Source organism: Haliotis rubra, unplaced genomic scaffold (assembly GCF_003918875.1).
Source record: "Haliotis rubra isolate DU_JTF1 unplaced genomic scaffold, ASM391887v1 Scf1391, whole genome shotgun sequence".
Taxonomy (NCBI): domain Eukaryota; kingdom Metazoa; phylum Mollusca; class Gastropoda; order Lepetellida; family Haliotidae; genus Haliotis; species Haliotis rubra.
The window spans coordinates 16,525-39,143 of NW_025765327.1; the positions used below are offsets into that span (position 1 = coordinate 16,525).

A 22,619-nucleotide genomic window follows, 5' to 3' on the forward strand; every position below is an offset into this window, starting at 1 on the left:
TAGAGATAAATGAGAAAATACAGTTTTTTTCTATTTCCGACAGTACTATAATGTGTTTCTTGCCACAACATAGATTATGTTACTCGGGACGTACGAAACACTCGAATGCAACATGGATGCGTGTCAAAGTACATGGAGCTTTCATTGTTACAGGAGAAGCTATTAGAGAAAAGTAAAAGTTGAAGATGACGTGGTTCGTTATAGTACAGGTTCAGGGGTCATGTTACAACTTAGTCAGTGAAATACTTCTCTACACCAGCATACACCTGAGCGCCTTTCAGTATGTTTCAGGATCATACGTTGTGCGAAGTCAACGCGTCTGCATAATCTGAATCCTGGGGTCAGCCATAAAGGTATGTACATGTACTTCTAAGTGAATGGGGAGTGTTGAGATATTTCTTACTCACCTGTAACTCCTCCTCTCCAATGTAAATGTAAATGTAAATGATGCGAAGTAGTTTTCATGAATGTAATAATATATGAGACATTAATAAACATGATGTTATCACCTATAGTAATAATACCTGCTATATTAGGTAACGTTACATGTTGTACGAAGATATTTCAACAGGTGACTTGTATGATGTATGTACACATTGTTGATACTATTATATACACATATATGTATGTGGTTATTCATAGTACTTATTTAGGTTTCAGTCAGCATTAAAGTAAGCGTTTAGTATGATTACTATAACACACTAAAAAAGGCTAAATACATGGTTGTGCTATTATCGCGAATGTTCTCATTTAAATAACAGTTTTATACTATCGGAAAAATACCAAATATGTTTATTATATATTTCGGCTTGATAGCTGATGCTAATTTGGGATTAAGGTGTACATTTTGTAATTTTAGGAAAAACACTTATTTGACGAACTTAAAACAATATCGATTAATATATTATTCCGGATCGTATAAACATGCACATTCAGACAGTCTGAAATAGAAATCATTTTGCAGGGGTGCGCGCGCACACACACACACCTTTGTGCTGAAAGTTTGTTAATGACAATTGGAACTCCGGTGAAAATGAAATGTGCACCCCTCCTTTTCTCAATAGTGTACACCCCCCACCCCTTTCTCAAAATGCTGTATCCGCCCCTGATCTGGCATTTGTCACTGAACGTGGTGACTACAAACAGCGAAAAGAACGTTTCAATAATTGCAAGAAATCTATTACCAAAGGTCGCAAAAATCGTTTAACTGATATGGTGCCGACAACCGGAAGTTCATAGTCTGAGCGAAACCCGACAGTTTGCCTTGGTATATGGCACAACTGACCAGCAAATTGTGACGCCTCAGAAAAGTTGGCCCCATTCCAGGATAAAAAGTAGGGTTCAACTCAACTCCTGCTCTGTTACAAATTATTTATTATTATAGGATATTTATATAGCGCACATATCCAAGCAACTAGTACATCGCCCCTAGTCCTAATCACTGGATGTTTCACTAGATCAACGGATGTCATTTTAGCTGGTATTGTTTTAACCAACTCAAATTCTTCATCACAGCTATACAACAGCAGACCATACCACAAACCCAAGCATCGCGTTCAGAGCACATCCAGAAGCATGATACAACATAAAGTTTTGCAACAGCAGTTGTAAAATAACATATGTCTTTAAGCTGAAAATCCAAATAGTTGTCTAAATGAAAGCATTGAACCCTTGTTATAACCACGTAAAAACGAGGGGGTACGGGGAACGTTTCAGTCCCTTGGGCGTCCCAGAAACCTATCTTTTGGGGTTCGAATCCCAGTTAGCCCTGACTGTTGCTTGGTTTGTCAGCATTATACCCTTCCTTGTGCCCTTTCACCCTAGTGGTACACGTCTGAGACCTGCATCACTTGGGCCTTTGCTCAAACACTGAGTAATAACGCGGAAAAAATAGAATACAGTTAAAATCGTGTTAACTCACCCACCTGACAGTCACTCACACTGAGTGGCATGATCTGAACATGATCTCAAAGTCACTCTCCCCTCGATTACGATGGAAGACAGGGTACAGGATGAAACGTTTATTCAAGCAGCCAGGATTATACATTTAAGCATTAAACATGGCTGTGTGTTAATGTAAAAAATAATAATAATATATCAATATGAAGCAAATTCACGTTATATTTATCCAACACAATTTATATGAAAACGACAGAACATTATGAACAGGAATATAACAGTAAACGTTAGAATGTTACGGGATAGGAACGATGCCATATGTACAATTCACAAACATATCCTTTAAACAGACGTTATATACAACAGAACATAATGAACAGGAATATAACAGTAAACCTTAGAATGTTACGGGATATGAAAGATGCCACATTTACAATTCACAAACATATCCTTTAAATAAACGTTATACACAACAGAACATAATGAACAGGCACGTTCCACCATGGCTATAACAAAGGTTGAAATGTTACCCAATAGGAACAATGTCAAATTTCCCCTTTACGTACAATTGGCTTCTTCCAGTTGTAACTGTATTAATCACCAATATCCATGGTGGTTGTTAATCAGTCTCATTCATACCCTTATGTTATTTTTCCTACTCCCAATTAAATGTATATAATATTATAGCTGTTGTGTTTTAGATTTAGACAGAAAGTTCTGGAAGCTGCTATAGGGTACTACAACCTTATGTGTCGTAGTAGCAATTTCTAGAATCTTATTTGTGTGTACAGAAGGGGATATCCTTTCATAAGAAGGCCAGCATTTTGTGTGATCACTCTCTACCCTAAGATATTCTGCCTAGACCTAATTTCTTAACAGTTGAATTACTGTTACGGAGAGGTGAATATTACCATCATTGTCTTTATAGCTATAATCACTGTTCTTGGATTATATTACCTTTGAATTTGTATGGCTACGCTATTTTGTACTGCCAGTGTGATACCTTTGTGCTAATTTGTGAACTTTAGAATAAATTGTTAATTACATCCCATTGGTTCGTTGTTTGTTGGTTTCACAGCTAGCTGCTGTAAGGACCGATTCCCGGATAATGTTTTATTTTCTACCTGTTAATCGATACGTTGCAATAAGCTTGGTCGGTGCTCTGATTTTCCGTGTGTGAAATACGCATTATGGCGGAAAGCGCACATAAAATCAGTGTAATGGAATAATGGAATAGTCACGTTAGGACTATGAATTGCACTATGAATTCAACATCAATCACGTTATACGTTCTGTTTCACAATCATTATCACCTTATCACATGGTATTTAACACGTACGAACATATTAATTATAACACATACACGCACAAATATAACTGACAGTTATGCCTTCAAGGCTGTTTTATGCGATTTTTATCATTACCTCCATCAAAATATATCAATAAGTATCTATGGTTCAGGAATACCGTCAAAACGATGCAATGTCAGGTTACGCACGCACGCGCACGCACGCCCATGGTATGTCATCATTCAGTGAACTATTACACTGTTTAGGTAAGTTCAGGTCTAATTATTGAAACATGTCCATGACGTTAGCCTTGAGCGAAGGTATTTCTGTGCGCTGATTCATCGTGTATGTGGCATTTGCTGGACCCCAGTCCTTAGCAGGCCTCAAGGCCAGCTTTATACTCTGCAAGGTGAACAAATGTGCATTAATTAGAGGCTGAGGTTGAGGTCAATGGATGCAGCAGTTGCTCGTCCCGTACATAACTTTATTTTATTTCCCAAATGCAAGTAATTTTTCATCCACTAATTCGAAACATATGATCATAAAACTATATTTACATATTTTCATCTCTGTGGACACCAAGAGATGGACTTAAAGGTGGACTAAAAATGACTTTGGGCAATATCGAAACTGTAAGGAGTGATACGCTGCTTTCAGCAAATCCCTATTTTTGGTGTGCCGAGCAAAGACTGTAAGCATTCTGCTACCCATAGGCATCCATATTTCAACTTTGCCTGTGGTTTGGCAGTCATCAGTTTCGATTCCCTCGCTACTTCTAAAATAAGTTTTAAAAGATTGAGATTTAAAGTTACCAAATTTCTTTGAAGTTTCACCGCATTTGTACATGTGTCCTTGCCCAACGGGACATTCCATTCCACTGACGCCTCAAACAATACCTCGTGAACAGAGATGTCAAAAGCTCCAGATCTCATATACTTCCGATCTTTTAGATTTGAAAATATTTGTAACCAGCTGGAAAGATTGATATATCCAAAATATTTATTATCATCTATCTATGATATATACCATTTATGACATGATATATACCATTTAAGATTTCTATTTGTGGCCGTAATCACACACGCAAAGTAACTCCAACATAGAATATCTCATGGAATGTCGTTCCACAGATTATATGTTCGTCATGGTCTCGTATAACATATGGGGCAGTGATGTAGCCTAGGGCTTACAGCGTTGGTTCGACTCGCCAAAGAACAGGGTTCGATCCCCCACATGGTTACAACGGGAGGAACTATCCATGGTATCGGACTCGCGTGTGACCGACCACTTGCCCAATTAGATGCCTTTTCTTACGACAATCATAACTTTCTTCACACTTCACTTTGGGGGCGTTAGTGTAGCCTAGTGGTTAAAGCGTTCGCTCGTCACGAACCGGGTTCGATTCCCCACATGGTTACAGCGTGATATTGCTGGAATATTGCTAAAAGCACCGTAATACCATACTCACTCATTCGTATAACATGTAATAATAAATGAAAATACTACTGGCTATCTCTTAGAGAATTAACCCGATAATGTATATCATCCTTCGGTCCGCAAACATGAAATCATATATTACCTTCTTTAGAGAATGGATTGCCATGTGTTTCCTGACAGCCAGTACCATGTAGACCGGGAGAGGGAGGGTGGAGATGACGGCCACACACCAGCCTATTGTACTGGCGTAGCTGGGAAACTCGTAGTTGCCGTAGGTCGGTGGCTGGTAGTTGTTAAGTGTCAGGATGAAAACTGTCTGAAACAGATACAAACACTACATTCAGTGTGGTTATAGTCGTCTTGTGGTGCATTGTTTAGAATATTTTAAACAGCTGTACTCTTCCTCGCAACACCCGGTGTCTTGATTCTGAGTGATCCATTCATACGCTTTTCTCAGCTATTTTGTCTTTAACGCCCAGCGGCGACAGTTTCGGCAGATTTTCTTCTCCTTGGTAAATTCATAATTACACTTTTCTTGGATTAATACAAAGAGAAAAAATGTCATACACAGTGTTGAAGGCACTACCGAGACGCCGGAACTGTTATCATGACTCCTCTAAACTGTATTACCTACCATCAAGATTGCCGGTGTCACAAAGGCCAAGAGGATCTTTACTGGTGACGATAGTGCTTTGCCAGTCATCATCTCTACGTCCCTGCTCATTTGTTTTGCCCCTGAATGAAGCATGCACAATTTGCCGTGACAAAAAGGTTTAAGAGTCCCCTTTGAACCAGCACAATATAACACAGGTAAGTCTAAAATATTCAATAATATACTGAACAAACAATGAGCAAGCTACAATGAATCACTTTCGTAATAAGGTACATTACTTGAAGCTCATTTTTGATGTCCCCCGCCATGAGTACTGGTAAAAGTATAAAATCTTACTCACTCATTCACTTATTAAAGTAGGGATATTGGTTACACAATGCCATTTAGAAAGTTGCCATATGTAACATATGTTATATTTGGTATTACACTTTTTTTTGTAAAGTACAGATTCTACTTTTTTGGGGTTGAGTCCCATCCAGGATTGGAATCCCAAATATAACATATGTTACATTTGACCACTTTCAAAATGGCATTGTGTAATCATAGCTTTCGGCCATGGGAGCCGTGCCAATTTACACTCATCAGAGGGGTACACAAAGTCCGCAGTCTAGACTACCAGTTATCCGACTTCCATTTTGTGGAAGTCACGGTGGCTGAGCGGGTTAGGCGGCTGAATTTGTGTGCTGGCGATTAGGTGCTTGACTCTGAGGGTGTGGGTTCGAATCCCGGATGGGACTCAACCCAACAAAAGTACAAGAATCTGTACCTTACTAAGAAAGTCTAATCCCAGATATAACATATGTTACATAGGGATACTGGTCCTTGAAATTAAGATTATTCTTTAGCCTATGCTGGTAAGATCATTGATGGCATATATACCAACCGTATATCCACATCACGGCAACACACTCCAGCGTGCTGAACAACAAGGGCCCCAGAGCCGCTACATACCAGTCTAGCAGCTGGAACATGTATGGACCTCCCTGCAATAACACACTGTGAGGTGAGTGGATGAAACTATTATTCTTTCAGCTGTTCCCGTAACCGCTGTAGCCACTACTAAATCTACCCGTGAAGATCCGGGTTAGCATGTATCTTCAGAAACCGCTGTAGCCACTACTAAATCTACCCGTGAAGATCCGCGTGAGCATGTATTCGTTCAAGTAACCATTCATTATTTGTTATTGTGTTTATTCGTTCAACGACATCCAATCAGCATTATTATTTGTTATTGTGTGTTATTTGTGTTGGTTGAATAATACGCAGAAAATGTTATTAACACAATCGTGTGTTTCCGTCAAGTGTGCTTCTTGTAAAACATATTGAATACAACAAATACCGAATTTAATACGTAAGGAGAAACATGTTGAAAAATATACCTTATTCAAGGCAGTTGCATTTGTTTAAGAAAGGAATAACCAAAATACGTTTTCTTATTTCCACAGAATCTTAAATCCAACTCATTCTAATACTTGTAGACCCGTGAAGATCTGGGTTAGAATTGATCTTCTTCAGTAATCCATGCTTGTCGTAAGAGGCGACTAACGGGATCGGGTGGTCAAGTTCGCTGGCTTGGTTAACACATGTCATCGGTTCCCAATTGCGCAGATCGATGATCATGCTGTTGATCACTGGATTGTCTGGTCCATACTCGATTATTTACAGACCGCCTCCATATAGCTGGAATATTGCTGAGTGCGGCGTAAAACTACTAAACTCACTCACTCACTACGACTACTACCGGCAATGCTCCCACTACAACTGTTACAACTACTTCCCCTGTTACATCTACTATTGCTGCAACTAAGTCTACAACAGTCCTGGTTCAGGTACTTTCACGGCACGTTAAACATACAGTATACACAATTGTAAACCAAAAGTGTTCTATAATCTGATTGGTTGAACAACATGACCGAATGGTATTCGATTACCGGAAATTCCAAGGCCATTCACTGTGTATTAATACGTGCTAACATCGCACACACCATTGTATTGTTACGCCGTCAGCAGTGGTGACGTCATTCAAATCATATTGTGATGTAAAGTCCGAATAAGGTCACAAATGAGCAGTTCCAGATGCTACCATGGGAAACGGCCATTGATGACATTTCACTGCTGTACCCGTACTCGATGTCAATGAGTGCAGACAGAAAACGTGTGGACTTTTTAGTTTACTTTTGTGTTTATTAATGTCGAAAACATTATGTTGGTTAATTTCTGGGAGTTATTGAGATTTAAAGCACGGGAATATTTCATTTGAAACCTCCGGCTAATGCCGTCGGTTCCAAATGAATTCCCGTGCTTCAAGTACTCAATAACACCCGGAAATTGACCAACACATGATGTTTATCTCATAAATAGAAACTGGTTAAAGTCAGCTTTGTACGAACTTATCACCTGTGTGCAGAACACGATTCCAAGAAGAAAGGACATCAAGCAGCATCCTAGTGTAACCAGCATCCTCCTCTTAGCCAGCGTCCGTGGGTACTGGTCAACCAGGGCAGTAACAACAACTTCCATACTCATGAACTTCAAGAAAGAAATAGTGTTAAGTGTTTCCGTTACCATAACCACAATGAAATGATACAACGACTCGTGTACGTAATATGTTTTGCCTCAGCTTTTACGGTAAGTGTTTTACCATTAGAGAGTCTACATTATTCATCAGGATTTTCAGACTTCCACTTGAAAACAGTGTAGGATATATGTAGTTCAAAATGTTACTATGATATACATACATACATACATACATACATACATACATACAAATATTTGTAAAGCGCTTTTTATCAATCTAATTGCTCAAAAGCGCTATCTGAGTCCACTTTATCTATGTGCAGAGGTGAATAGGTGCGTCTTGAGTCCACTTTTAAAATTTGACAGTTCTGTTTCGGAACGAAGGATGGATGGTAAATTGTTCCAGAGGAAGGGTCCTGCTCTAGAGAAAGACCTGTCCCCATATGACTTAGTTCTAGTTTGTGGTATTTCAAGGAGAGACTGGTCCCTTGAGCGGAGTGATCTAGTTTGGTGATATGGTGTAAGGAGATCCGAGAGGTATTTTGGAGCTAGACCGTTTAGACACTTGAAAACAAGGAGCAGGATTCTGTAGTCGATTCTGAAGCGAATTGGAAGCCAATGTAGGGTTTTGAGGGCAGGAGAGATGTGTTCAGTCCTTTTAATTTGACAGATCAATCGTGCGGGCTGAATTTTGTGCCTTCTGTAGCCTGTAGAGGACTTGTTTTGGCACACCAGACAGCAAAGAGTTACAATAATCCAAACGGGATGTTACATATGCTTGAACTAGAGCTTGTGCAGATTTCACATCCAAGTATCGACGGATCAAACCAATGTTGCGCAGATGGAAATAACATTGGCGACAGACATTGCGAACATGGGGTTCCATGCTGAGGGCAGAGTAAAAGATTACACTAAGATTGCGAACATGTGGCCGCATTTTTATTGCAGGTGCAGGTATATAGATCTATGTGCTTTCTCTCTGAAGACTAATTTTCAATAATGTGTGAATATAACTCATTCTGTCTTCAACGTGAGTCTGGGACCTCATTTGTAAGGTCCAAAGCGACTGGTTTTGTTGTCTCATATTTTTCATTTGTTTGTTTTGACATTGTGAAATGCAAACCTTCAACTAATCAGATGGTTGCGAAACGGGGTGAACTTGTCTTTACGCGGTAGACGTCAGTGAAGGTCAAGTTCACTGAGAGCTGCTCAGTTGAGCACTTAGATTCGTACCTGCGAATCCAAACCAACCATTAGCAGCATCAGGAAGAACAGGAATGACCACAGCTGAGGAAACGGAAGTTTTGCCAGAGATTCTGGATAGGTTACAAATCCTAAACCTGGACCTTCAACAGAAACATCAAATGTATTAAAATATTGATACAAATAAAAGCGGTTAAACCCATTCCATACCCACACCAATGCTCTGCCAAAGAGTCGATTGACCGATTTTGCCTACATCATGAGCATGTGTCTATGAGGAATTATCAAATAGTGATGGTGACATCTGTCAACAAACTCGACCTGAAATTCGCCATTTCTGCACACATCAACTAGAGCCGTGTGTGTCTGTGTGTCTGTGTGATTGTGTTGGGTCTCTTGCCCACTTGTAAATCGTACTGTCATTCCGTTCATCAGGTTAGCTAATTACATCAAAGGACAACAACCTACTATCCTCTGAAAAACCCTGTTCTTGATTGTTCTTCAAGATTTTCCGCTATCTTATACTGCGATTGTACAAATATAATAATGTGATTGCCTTTAAAAACAATGAAAAAATCCCCTACCTGATGAAACTACCTTTGCAATGGGAACACCCATTTTCTGTGCCATCACCCCGAGAACAGCAAATGTGACCAGGCCAGAAAAGATGCTGGTTCCCTCTGATACTGAGGCCAGTATGAGGCAGTCTCTGTCAATATACATGTATATTAATTACTAGTAGTTCACCCATCTCTTTCTCATCAAGACACCAACAAAACCCTTGCCATAACTATAATATACAAAAGGTCAACGCCATTAAACAACCAGTCTCGATCCTCCTCCAACACTGATTCCACTTTGAGCAATAGGAAAAGCGAAATGTCTGTCATACAGGCTCCCTGTACGATTCGTACTGTACTATACTCGTGTGTTTATGAATCATTAGGGGCGGTGGGGTAGCCTAGTGGTTAAAGTGTCGGCTCGTCACACCGAAAACCCGGGTTCGATTCTCAACATAGGTATAATGTGTGAAGCCCATTTCTGGTGTTCCCACACCGTGATATTGCTGGAATATTGCTAAAAGCGGCGTAAAACTATACTCACTCACTATGATTCATTATCTTTATGAGTGAAGAGTTCAGTCTATACTACCAAAATGCTGGCAGTCTGAAACATGTGAACTTTGGGCTTCCAAAGATGCTATTGTTCAACAAAAGCTGGTTGATTTGAAAACAAATGTTAATATATTTCTGAATCCTAGGATCTTATCCTTTACATTCCGAACAATACCGCTTGGGTTTTTTTTCAAGCTTTTGCAGATATGTGTTTAGGGACCGTGTCTATTTCTTTCACACCCACACCCCGAGTCTACAATCGAACGGAATCAACATTTTTGTAGAATTGTATGATCTTTAAGAAAAGACATGACCAACTAATGTTTAGTGAATATTTAATATTCGGAATATCCTGAATTCTTAGTATAACGTGAAATGGTTTTGGCAAAAATGGGCAAATGAAGTCTTCATCTGAATGTTTCTGATAACTCAAATCTGAAAGGGATTATTATGATGACTTATAAATGGAACATATGTTATATTTGGGATTACACTTTCTTAGTAAAGTACAGATTCTAGTACTTTTGTTGGGTTGAGTACCATCCGGGAATTGGGCACCTAATCGCCAGCACACAAAGTCAGACGGCTGCGCGGGTTAAGCTGGTGAATCTGAACTTTACTAAGAAAGTGTAATCCCAAATATGACATATGTTACATTTGACCACTTTCTAAATGTCATTGTGTATTCATGACTTATAATTGACATAAACGTAAATGAGTCATGCCCGTACGCTTTTGCATCTACTCAAGGTTTCAACACTGCCCCTTTGTCCTTTATCATTGTAATAAGTGCCCAATTCGTCGTCAAATGCCGAGCTAAGAAAGAATTTAGCAAATGACAACTCAAACAGCTACTGCATTTACCACAACTACAATTAATGTTTTTGAAACTATACGATCTATCCTGTTAAAACAGACTATGTTCATTTGTCATCTAATTTCAGATTCGCTTCATGGACATTATTCCATTTACAATGATGCGTGCAGACTCCAAATTGATTTCTTGCATGACTAACGATTAGCGAAAGTCAATCAAACTGAATAGCATCAATTGCCAATCAGCACACACCACAATTTGACGGCTTAATTCACCGAGAAAATATGTACAGATCAGATATACACACATAGATAACTACCGCCCCTCCGTACTTCAATTTAACGTTTGATGAATTATTGTATCTGGTTAATTACACTGATTACAGATAATGACTGCAGCACCACGCTTCAATTTGACGATTCAATTATATTATGAGATTTTAATTATGATCATGTTTCGTTCCTGACAGACAGATAACAATTCACTCATATACCTTTTTTATGTCAAGTTACTGTTCAAAGGGTATTGTTGCCGTTAAAGGTTCCATGGAACAATTACTCCCATCCAGTTCTTGACTATGATACCGGTGAACAGTCGGTTAGAATTGGTCTTCAGCAACTCATTCTTGTCGTAAGAAGAGACTTACGGGATCAGGTAATATTAGGAGTAATTCATGTCTTTATATGATTGATGTCTGGGTGCGTAGATGATGCTCGGAATGTCCATCACTGGATTGGCTGGTCTAGATTCGGTTACGTAAAAAGCGCTGTTATATAGCTGAGCGAGGGGACTATCAACGAAACATTAATGACTGAGAAAAGTCTATTTCAGTACTACATGTCTGCATGGAAGATAGTACTTCATCAATCTCTTAATGCGTTTTAGACTACACGTTTATTTGAACAAATACTGTAATGACTGAATGCATTTGAATTTGAACAATAAATATTATGTTACCGCAATAATTCTATAGTACGCTTCAGTATACTTCTAATTCACCCATAAGGCCCATTAGTGCTTAATTTACAAACTATTCGTCCTGGGCATTTGTAAAGTTCTGGCTATAACTGTGCACTAAATTACTCATTGAATACGAAAACAAATTTAAATGCCTGCCTGATATAACTGACTATGGTTTTACGCCGCATTTAGCAACATTCCAGCAATGGGGAACACCAGAAATAGGCTTCACACGTTGTGCCCATGTGGGGATCGAACCTGGGTCTTCGGCGTGACGGATGAACCTTTAACCACTAGGCTACCCCACCGGCCCTGTCTTATATAAATTCACTGTACACATTTCCAGGACATACGTCACTGTCTAATCACAGTGAAACATGACATAGCACCGTGTGTGGCCATACCGCTGACACTGAACGTATTACGAATTTTACATATCCTAAAATCAATTGTTTTGCAAGAAGATTGAATTTAATGTGAATCATAAGAATTTGAACACCTTTTGTTTCAGATATACATAATATCATTGTAAAATTATGCCGGTTTTGACAATGTGCCGGATTAGACAGCTGCCGATGTTGGCAGGTTTCACTGTATATGTTCCCTCCAGATCCTAACATTGTTGTTTGTTATTAGTGATTACAATTACTCATTTGTTTGAAACGCGTGGTTTGAAATGTCACCAAACCGGACGTGGGGTGACTCTCGCACTTGTACAGGGTTATCAAAAGGTTTTGAGCCTAAAATACTTCTGATATGTGCATTACAAAAATAACTGCATGATATTGAAGAATGGTTTATATTATTCACATAAACGTAATATTGATATGCACATATCGCTAGTTTCCGGTCACGTGACATCTAATCACATGTACCCTTACTGAAACGGTAGAAATGGACATATGCTTTTTGATAGCACCTAGTACAAAATCCACGATAACCACGATGTTTCGGAGGATAGTCATTCATTTATGTGCTGACGTTATATTTTTGTTTAAACATTTTTAACGGATCTCTCTCCCGCACTTGCCTGAGACATGGTTGGTGGAACTTTTTGTAGCTTGCGGCAGTTCCAGCTGATCCGAAGCCAAGTGCAAGTGAGTAGAAAACCTGTAGACACGCTTCTATCCATACCTATATTAAATTATTATGCATTGAAGCGTGTGTAAATGTTCTGTTTGCATAGGTAATGTGAGACAGATTAAGTCAGTGATATCTGAGTATGACTGTAATGAGTCCATGGTAACATCTTAGGTCTGTGGTATTTGAGTGAATTTAGTTTTACGCCGCTTTTAGCAATATTCCAGCAATATCACGGTGGGAACACGAGAAATGGGCATCACACAATGTACCCATGTAGGGAATAGAACCCGGGTCTTCAGAGCGAACGCTTTAACCACTAGGCTACCGCCCCGCCCCCATGGATTATTAACATCTTAAAGCTCAAATATAATAGTGATGAGATTTGCATAAATTTATGAAGGAATTCTAAAGAAGTGAATGTATGAATAAGTCGAAATGTCATCGTGAGAACCTCACCTGTATATCAAGTAGTTTGACGAAGTCAGGAACGACGTAATACATTATGCCATCTACAGCGCCTGGGTATAGCAGGGTCATCACGAAGATTGAAACCAGGAGAAAGTACGGCAGCAGTGCAGTCACATACACAACCTGTTGTCAGGAAAGTACCATCCTTTAATGCAAAGGTTTCCTGTGTTATCAGTGGATAATATACAGGTAGTCAGTACACCCTGCAACATATGATTATTCCCTGGCAAATGTACTTACCAGAATCCTAGTTAATGGGACAAGAACTGAACCTGTATGCCAGGTATCTGATAATTCAAAATATACAAAGATACGCGGGTTTAAGATTTCGCATCCCTTAATTATTTTCAAAGCTAGGAATAACATTTATACAGTGTTTAAATATTATTTCTGCTTTTATTAGTTGTTTTTTTCTGGGGCGGGGGATAGCCCAGCAGTTAAAGCGTTCGCTAGTCACGCCGAAAGCCCGGGTTCAATTCCCCACAAGGGCTCATTTCTAGTGTTTCCTTGCTGTGTTGTTGCTAGAATATTGCTAAAAGCGGCATTAAAACCCAACTCACTCACTCGCTCACTTTTCTTCATTGTACCTACGTTACGGAGCCTGTACAGGGAGCCCAATAGAAATATGCAATATGGCCAAAATGTGTGGTTCCCTCAAAAATAGAAAGTAACAAAATATTAATAATGATAAGAATTTCTGCTAAAATCCTCTGTCTGAATACAGCAGTATTTCTGTCAACTTACTTTGCCAGCAGACTTGATTCCACGGATGAGACAGAGGAAGATCAAAACATGTGAAGCAAACAGACATCCCGCAATGTGCCACTGCACATACCCCACGTCCTCCAAGCCGGTAGACACACTCAGTACATTGTACCTGCACGGCATAACACACACAAGAAATATACAGCAAGTGACGGCGAGCCGAGGGGAGTTTGATATGCATGGAAGCGTAAAAGTACCAAGGTCTAAAAACATGTAACATCTACGTAGATACTAGATACATCTATTTAGATTGCAATATAATCTTAAACACTTTCATTAACGTAGAAAATAAGTAATCTACGTAGATACTACTTTCATCTCCATATATGATAATATAATGTAGTGAGACCGTGATGTTGTGTTGTTTGGCTACGGTCTTAGTGGATATCGGTTCAGCTACATGTGTGTGTGTGAGATCAGTTTTAGTAATATTCCAGCCTTTAGTAATATTCCAGCAATATTCCAGCAGGGGGACTCCAGAAATGGGCTTCAGATATTACACCCACGTGGGGAATCGAACCTGGACCTTCGGCGTAACGAGCGAAACTACCCCACCGCCCGGTTCATACTTAATTTAAGAACCTGGATAGACGAAACAGGCAGTGCTGGATGTAAGTGATTTCAGTTTTGATGTCATAAACTTGTAAATACGATTAAGCATCGCCACTTACGGAGCACCAAAGACACATGACATGTCTTTAATCCGTTGAAAAGACCACAAGTGAGGGTTCACTCATTTACAGTCCAAATGCATATATGTGGCGATGAATGTTATGATGCTGTGTGACAAATGTTTTCCTGGCCCTCTATGTGTGTGACCCTCTATGTGCGTGACTTTATGGCCCGGGTAAGCATGTTATGCCCGACCTATTGCACTCATCCTTAGTATAATGTGACACCACACAGGAAAGCGGCATGTATGCACGCCAAACGCTTTTGTTATCGAGTTCTGCAATAAATTATAGTGAACTGCAAAAACTCTCAGACTTTCCCATTCAAGTAAAATTTAAACTTTTCCAATTTCATGCAATCTCATGCCAAAATAGTCATTGCTTAATCACAGTTAATACGTTAATAATCACCCCAAGTATATATCAACTACGATTGATATCACAATCGCTTGTCATTAATGTGTCTGCATTTATCAAAAAAAGAACAACATAATCATCCATAAGACAACCATTATGAACATCAACTTCTTCTTTATTTGTATGCACAACGTTTCAGGGCTTTTCCGTGCCCCTTCATTCATCTGACGAAGGGTGACGAAAAGCCCCGAAACGTTGTGTATACAATAAAGAAGAAGTTGACATCCATAATATTTTGTCTTATGGATGATTATGTTGTTTTATACTTGGATAGCAACTTCTATATGCCTTTCAAGAACCACAACATAATCATCCTAATAGATGCTGGGTTTTGTCTGAATAGTATGTGTCCTGATGGATTCTTACTGCCAAAATTCCTCAGCAGGTGTGTGAGCCAAAGTCCCATTTTCCCACAACTCCGCTGCAGTTATTGTATGAGATGAATTCACTGCCAGAGATGCCATGTGGCTGCTGTTGGTGGTATTTCCACCTTCCACACACAGGTCGGTGTTCCAGCTGTTGCCACAAGTTGTCCACGGCAAGACGCTGGAGCAGGACTTCACAATGTAGTAGATGGGCCAGGCCAGGTAAAGGTTGTAATAAGGCGTCAAGATGGCAGTAAGTAGTACACCTCCCAAACCGACCCCTACTGGTTGATAAAGGTATATTATATTGTTTAATCAAAGGGAGTGGGCGGTGGCTATAATACGCAGAACACCCTCCGGCTGAAAACAACCAAAACATTTTTATCATTGATGGCAGAAAGTGCTTTAGTGTTTCTATTTTAAGACAGGATGAAATGTCTAAGAATATCTATAAGTCCCATATATTTAGAAATCTAAGAAATGTACACTGGCCTTTGAACATAGGACATATGCTCCAGACATGTTTGGCTGCCTTTCCCGAGAACTGAGAAATTGAGGACTCCAGGAACAAGGCAGGAAACCCAGCGATCATCAGGAAAAGTATGAAAGGGATCAAGAACGCTCCTGAAAAAGTAGCCCTGAATTACGAGTGGCTCATTGTTGTTTAGTTCATTACTGTTCAAGTAGTTTAGGCTCATTTCAGCTTGAGTCAGGGAAAGACAATCTAGTTCTCTACATTATTGGTAACATTATATGTTCAACAATCAGATGGTTTGTAGCATCGTACGTGAATTGAGCATTCGATACATGCAGAATTACTTCAATTGTGACTCAATGAGACAGAATCATAACGAGGTCTCTTATTTCTTTTGTCATTTTTATTACAAAGCATTTCGCGATCTGTTTGTGTTAAATGAACTCTTTGTGTAAGTTTATGTTTAGTGATTTCTTCAGAGACACTGTACATTACTTATGTTGTATATTACAGTTGTTGTACCTCCGCCGTTCCTGCTACAGATGTAGGGGAACCTCAGCAGGTTCCCCAGTCCGACACAGTAGCCCACCATTGTTAGCATGTAGTCCAGATGTCTGCTCCACGAGTCTCGTTGAACGTTAGGTCTTCCGTCATCTCCACAATGTATGCCTTTCATGGGAAATCCAGGATCAACGGCTTCTTCATGATTCCGCATGGTTAAGTTGGGGAATATCTGGACAAATTCAAGTACAGTGACGGATCACTGTATTCATAGTGTTAGGTTTTATTCATGCAGAAAACAAGGCCCTAGGTTTTAAAAAGATGAATTTTAATGTAGTTACGTTTGTGAATTAAAATCAACAGAGTGTCCTCTGTAAACGTTCAGCTTGAAAATGTCTCTTTTTCCAACACTGCTTTTTGTTGTCATCGCCGCTATTCAAACATACATAGATACTGGGGATAAATATATTACCTGATCTGCAAGAAGTTACCCAAATTCCATAAGTAATATATATGACAAAGAATGAATATGCGATTATAGAAAGATATTTAATGCTCTTAAAATTTCAGAGTTCCTTGATACTATATACATGCATATAACATATTTTGTTCTTATCATTTTCAAATGTTTCACAAAAGATACGCCTGAGAAAGAAGTAAGAATGTACCTCGAAACGTGGTGTTCCTTAAAATAAAGTTGACATGACATGTATATCACTTCTAAATGCCGCTTAAAGACTTTATAATATACGTAGTCGCAAGGTATGTTTTGACGGGCACTAACAAGCTTCCATAGATCCTGGTACTGTCGTACAGTGTTCAGTATGTCCTCGATTCGCTTTGTTGTACACTGAAGGAGGTACTGGAGTCCTTACAACCGGCATCTCTTCTTGCCTTAACATTCCTGTCCCTTTAGATACAAACACTGAAAGTGTTCTCAGATCTGAGTCTACCCGCTTCCTTATATCCTTCGCCATTTCCTTGACCGTGTTTTTCAACACTGCCATCTCCCCTACTGCATAGTTTGCCTGTTTGCTATGAGTGAGTACCGTGTTCACAGTCAAACAGAACGATCTGTCTCAACTTTACAAGCTTGTTCATACAAGTCATTTTGTCAGGTGCACCCTAAAGGTATACCATATGAAATAATGTCGTTTCTCATACATGGACCCATTTCTGATGTCCCCGCCGTGATATTGCTGGAGTATTACTAAAGGCGGCGCAAAACTAAACTCACTCACTCTCGTACATGGACGTTCTCGATATTCGACTTTAAGCTGCATACACAATTAATGTCATGGCCACGATATTCAAGCTTTAAAATTCTCTTATGATGTCTTGTATTTCTAAATGCTATACAACTCTCACTTCAAAATTTATGTAATTGTTGGTAATGTCCGATACATAAAATGACATATACATGTGACATTCTGAATTATTGGCAAACTTAGCACGCAATTAGAATCTCATGACTTACGTTCAACAGAGTCCCCATCCGTAATCATTGATCCGTTGGGGTGCTCAATGCATTCTATCTGATGTCATTAAGAATGACATCTTTGCCCTGTCTTTATGGCGGATATCGAAGACGAATATCATCTGTTATCTATATGTGACGCTTATGCCGATTTAAGAAAGGAGTACATACCACAGAAATATCTGGGTCACCCTATAAGGGAAACACTTATAAGAATTCTATCATCAAAAGACGAATCTGTCCGTGTAAAATTAGCCCTGTTTTTTAACACATTCGCTGTCGTTAAGGAAGAGTTTAATTTCTCCTGTCAACTAATCTAACAATGTTATGATGCTTTCCACTGTTTGCAATGTCCTTACTTTGCCTGTCATTGTAATACTATGCATACGGGCCAGAGGCCTTATGTACAATAAACCATCTTGATCTTGATCTTAATCTGGAAGAATATCAACACACACAGACTAGCTCTAAAGTAGTTTTGGATCAGCTCAGTCGCCAATAACGTATAGATCTGCTTAATGACAGTTCGATCATGTGGATGTTATTGTAAATGGTTACCCACAGTACAGTGTTAGTGTCACTCGTTTCTGTAGTCACTGACTACGCAGGTGTAAACGGTCTACTTACCTGTCTGTCTTTCAGCGCAAGTGTCTATGTACGATGCACTGGCCGCAACTCTGATGAAGTCAAGTAACGCTGGTGGCAGAGAGTACAGGAGTACGTGCTTTGGGGGCCTCACTGGGCAGATGTGACTTCTGGATATCTAAGGCTCAGATGCTGCCACAATCTGAATCACTAGGTATGGTGCCACCGGACGAAGTTTGTTCCTTTTCAAAATATTTAACGTGCCCCTATTCAACCAGCAGTGTATGGGTGCCGGCCCTCTGGATGAAAGGACAATGCGATTGTGTAGCGTTCTGAAGTCGGATATGCACGCCGATGCCATGACTACGCTGCCATGACCAACCCTGACGAGCTGTTACAGCGCATTATGCATGTGCATGGATATAAATTTGATACGCACAGATGCATATGCATATGCTTGTTAGCATGCTGCTAATATACTCTCCCAAAAAAAGAAACGCATCATGAAAATAGCAATTTCATGTAGCAATGAATTAAAACGTGATTCATTTTACAAAAGGTTTTGTTCTGTTTATGAGTCCTATGGTGTTTATGTTTTGAAACATCACAACAAAACGCACCATCCGTAAAATACCCGTATTTAACAGCATGATTTTCAACTTCGGCGTGTAGTGTCACAGAATACACAATTCACATGCAATGCACGTGAAAGTTGGGGATCAGATAGTCTCAATGATGGGTATAAAAGGTTGATCGCTGTCTGTCGATTATTCACTGTATTTGGAATATTGTTGACGAACGCAAAATGCCACGTCTAAGTGAAGCCAACCGCTGGCAGTCTCAACGTGCAGTTGCCCGACGCATGAATGTTCACCAAAGCACCATTTCACGGCTCGAGCGACCACTGCGGCGCAGGATCGCTACATCCGGGTACATCACCTGCGTCATCGAACAGCTACGGCGACCAGTACCGCTTGACAAATACCCGGATTGAGGAGGCTTTCTGCACAGACCGTCAGGAACAGCTTGAGAGAAGACCTTATTTTGGCCCTGTGCTTCGACAACAACATCGTCGACATCGAGTTCAATGGTGCATCAACGTTCAGGCCTGGAACCTACCGAATTGGCGTAGAATCTGGTTCAGTGATGAATCACGATTTCTATTAGAACGACGCGATGGAAGAATGCGGGTGTACAGACGTCGACGTGAACGTTTCGCCGACGCTTGCGTTCCCCAGGTGGACAGATTCGGCCGGGGCAGTGTTATGATGTGGGTAGCGATCACCTGCCGTAGGAGAAGTGATTTGCTGATGATCCAGGGCAACCTGACAGCTCAACGGTACTGTGGATGCCCACGGTGGTCACACGAGGTATTGACTTCAGCGCCACCACACGTCTCCATGTGACACTCAAACTGACTTTCCTCGAGTTGGTGCCAAAGACGGATAAGTCTGCATTCCCAGTGTGCAATTTCGCTATATATCATTGACTCATAAAGCCTACAAGATGTTTCAAAATATACATAAAAATACAGTTGAACTTCCTACATGCGTTTCTTTTTGGGGAGAGTATATATATATATATATAGTGATTGGCGAACATACAAACAACGCCTGCTAGGTGCTGAGTATGTTTACGGTCGTGTTTTACCTTAATGCGGTCGTGTTTTCATACCGTTAAAAAACTCCTTGGAAATATGTTAGATTCACAAATTGATATATTCTTTGTGCGGCTTGCTCACAATTGACCCTACATGGTATACGTAGTAACCAGTTGTAATAACGAAGTCAGCGATACAGTAGCTACAAGATGTTATATTTGGGATTACACTTTCTCAGTTTCGGTACAGATTCTAGTACATGTACTTCTATTTGTTTGAGTCCCATCCGGGATTCGAACCCACACCTTCAGAGTCGGGCTCCTAATCGCCAACACACAAAGTCTGCCGCCTAACCCGTTAAGCCACCGCGACTTCCACGTGACATAATATATTCATAGTATCTAAGCTCTTTAAACTTGCAAACTGATCGAGGTGATCCAATAACTTGATTGATTGGTTTATTGTTTAACGCCTCACCCAGCAATATTCCAGCTGTATGGGGCGGTCTGTAAATAATCAGGCCTGGGGGAGGCAGTACGGTGATTCCAGTGATCAACAGCATGAGCATCGATCTATACAATGGGGATACGATGACGACATGTCAACCAAGTCAGCGAGCCTGACCGCCCGATCCCGTTCGTAGCCTCTTACGACAGGCATGGGTCACTGAAGATCAATATTAACCCTGAAGATCACTGAAGATCTTCACTTGTCACATTAGCTTGGAGGGGTAGTGTTTGTTTTCATTCGTTGATCAATGCTACCCAGCAATCCTCCCAGCCTGTAAATAATCGGATCTGGAATCTACTGCCTGACACTGTGAGCAACGGTATGTTGGTCGTGAAAAGAATTAAATCGTCGGGTGGTCAGGAGCGGTCACTTGGTTGCCTCATCTCACAGTACAAGGAGTGAGTGAGTTTGGTTTTACGTCGCTTTTAGCAATATTCCAGCAATATCATGGCGGGGGACACCAGAAATGGGCTTCACATATTGTACCCATGTGGGGAATTGTATCCGGGCTTCGGCGTAACGAGCGAACGCTTTAACCACTAGGCTACCCCACCACCCCTGATTTTGTACAAGCCTCAGTATTGCGCCTGCAAAAGCATTCACTCTTAAAGGATCCAAATGATCTGAAAACGTTATTCCGCATTCATATCGTGGGGTTTCCCCCGGAATGTATAAGAAGGTAATGTTTACGTTACTTCAGAATACAGAATGAACGTATGTACGTCAAAATGTATTGTTCAAACACTTAAGAAAGTTCAAACACCATTTAACCGACTCTCTAAACGGTCGGATATTAAAAACTAACTTAACTTAACATTATAAAATTATAGAGCGATATACGACCCCCTACCAATAATTGTTTCATCAATGTTACAACAGTCAAGGTGTCAGCAAAGCTTACAAAGTGCAACTTTACAAAGCTGGTGATCATTACAGTGCCCTTCTTTTACCCGACTGGTCACTTCAGCATGTGTGACGAGTGTCGGGTGGACTGGGATAGGCTAATCGTTTTATTGTATTTTCATTATCTGATCTGAAATATATGCACAAACATGTGCTATATAGGATTCGCACAGTGGACTCTCCTTTTTAGTAAATATGGTATATGCATATGTGCTGTACATGTTTATTACCTTTTTGATTGTATTTTTTTAAAATGGCACTATGAATGTTTTGCTGAAAGAGTATATGCAGTATATCTAATGTGCGTGTAATACAATCAATTATGTATTCATAAATACTTGATACGTTTCCTAAAAAATCAATACAGATGCAGGATTTGCTACAACGTTTGCTTGTTGTCTAACGCCGCACAGCTATATGGCGGTCGTCTGATCACACAATCCAGTGATCTATATCATGAGCAGCGATCTACGCAGTTGCCCTTCTACAATGGATATTAATATGAAATGCATAATGTTTTTGTGTAGAGTGTGCTCTCTACCATCGCTTGATAATGTGTGGCTAGTATTTACTCAAAACTTATATATCACAATGAATACATTATTTCTTATTCGCTCAACGACATCCAATCAGCATTATTATTTGTTATTGTGCGTTATTTATGTTGGTTAAATAATACGCAGCAATATCATTAACGAAACCGAGTGATTTCGTCAGGTTTTCTTACCTTTTTTTTTTTTTGTTCGTTTCCAGATATCATCATTTTCACGTGATTATTTTGTTTTACTCGGCACACCATTTTCTGTTTTATGGCCTCTTGTTTGATAACCCATCGGCGATAACTGCATTTCAGGTCATGTCTGTGTTGGGACATTTCTATTTATATTCACTTTCTTTGTATTGTATTGACACTGTAGACATTATGAACTTTAGGGACACTCATTTAACA

General features: G+C 39.9%; 1 protein-coding gene across 1 annotated transcript; it reads right to left on the bottom strand.

Moving 5' to 3' along the window:
• Positions 1–1,318: 1,318 nt before the first annotated feature.
• Positions 1,319–19,183, bottom strand: LOC124268572 (sodium- and chloride-dependent glycine transporter 1-like). Its single transcript, XM_046703565.1, has 14 exons — positions 18,700–19,183; positions 16,617–16,827; positions 16,112–16,243; positions 15,621–15,900; positions 14,146–14,278; positions 13,390–13,524; positions 12,881–12,984; positions 9,543–9,667; positions 8,989–9,101; positions 7,636–7,767; positions 6,122–6,221; positions 5,260–5,360; positions 4,768–4,941; positions 1,319–3,590 (listed from the first exon to the last, which is right to left on the bottom strand). The coding sequence occupies exons 2-14, from the start codon at positions 16,807–16,809 to the stop codon at positions 3,471–3,473; spliced, it is 1,842 nt and encodes a 613-aa protein (XP_046559521.1). The 5' UTR covers positions 16,810–16,827; positions 18,700–19,183; the 3' UTR covers positions 1,319–3,470.
• Between the last annotated feature and the right edge of the window lie 3,436 nt (positions 19,184–22,619).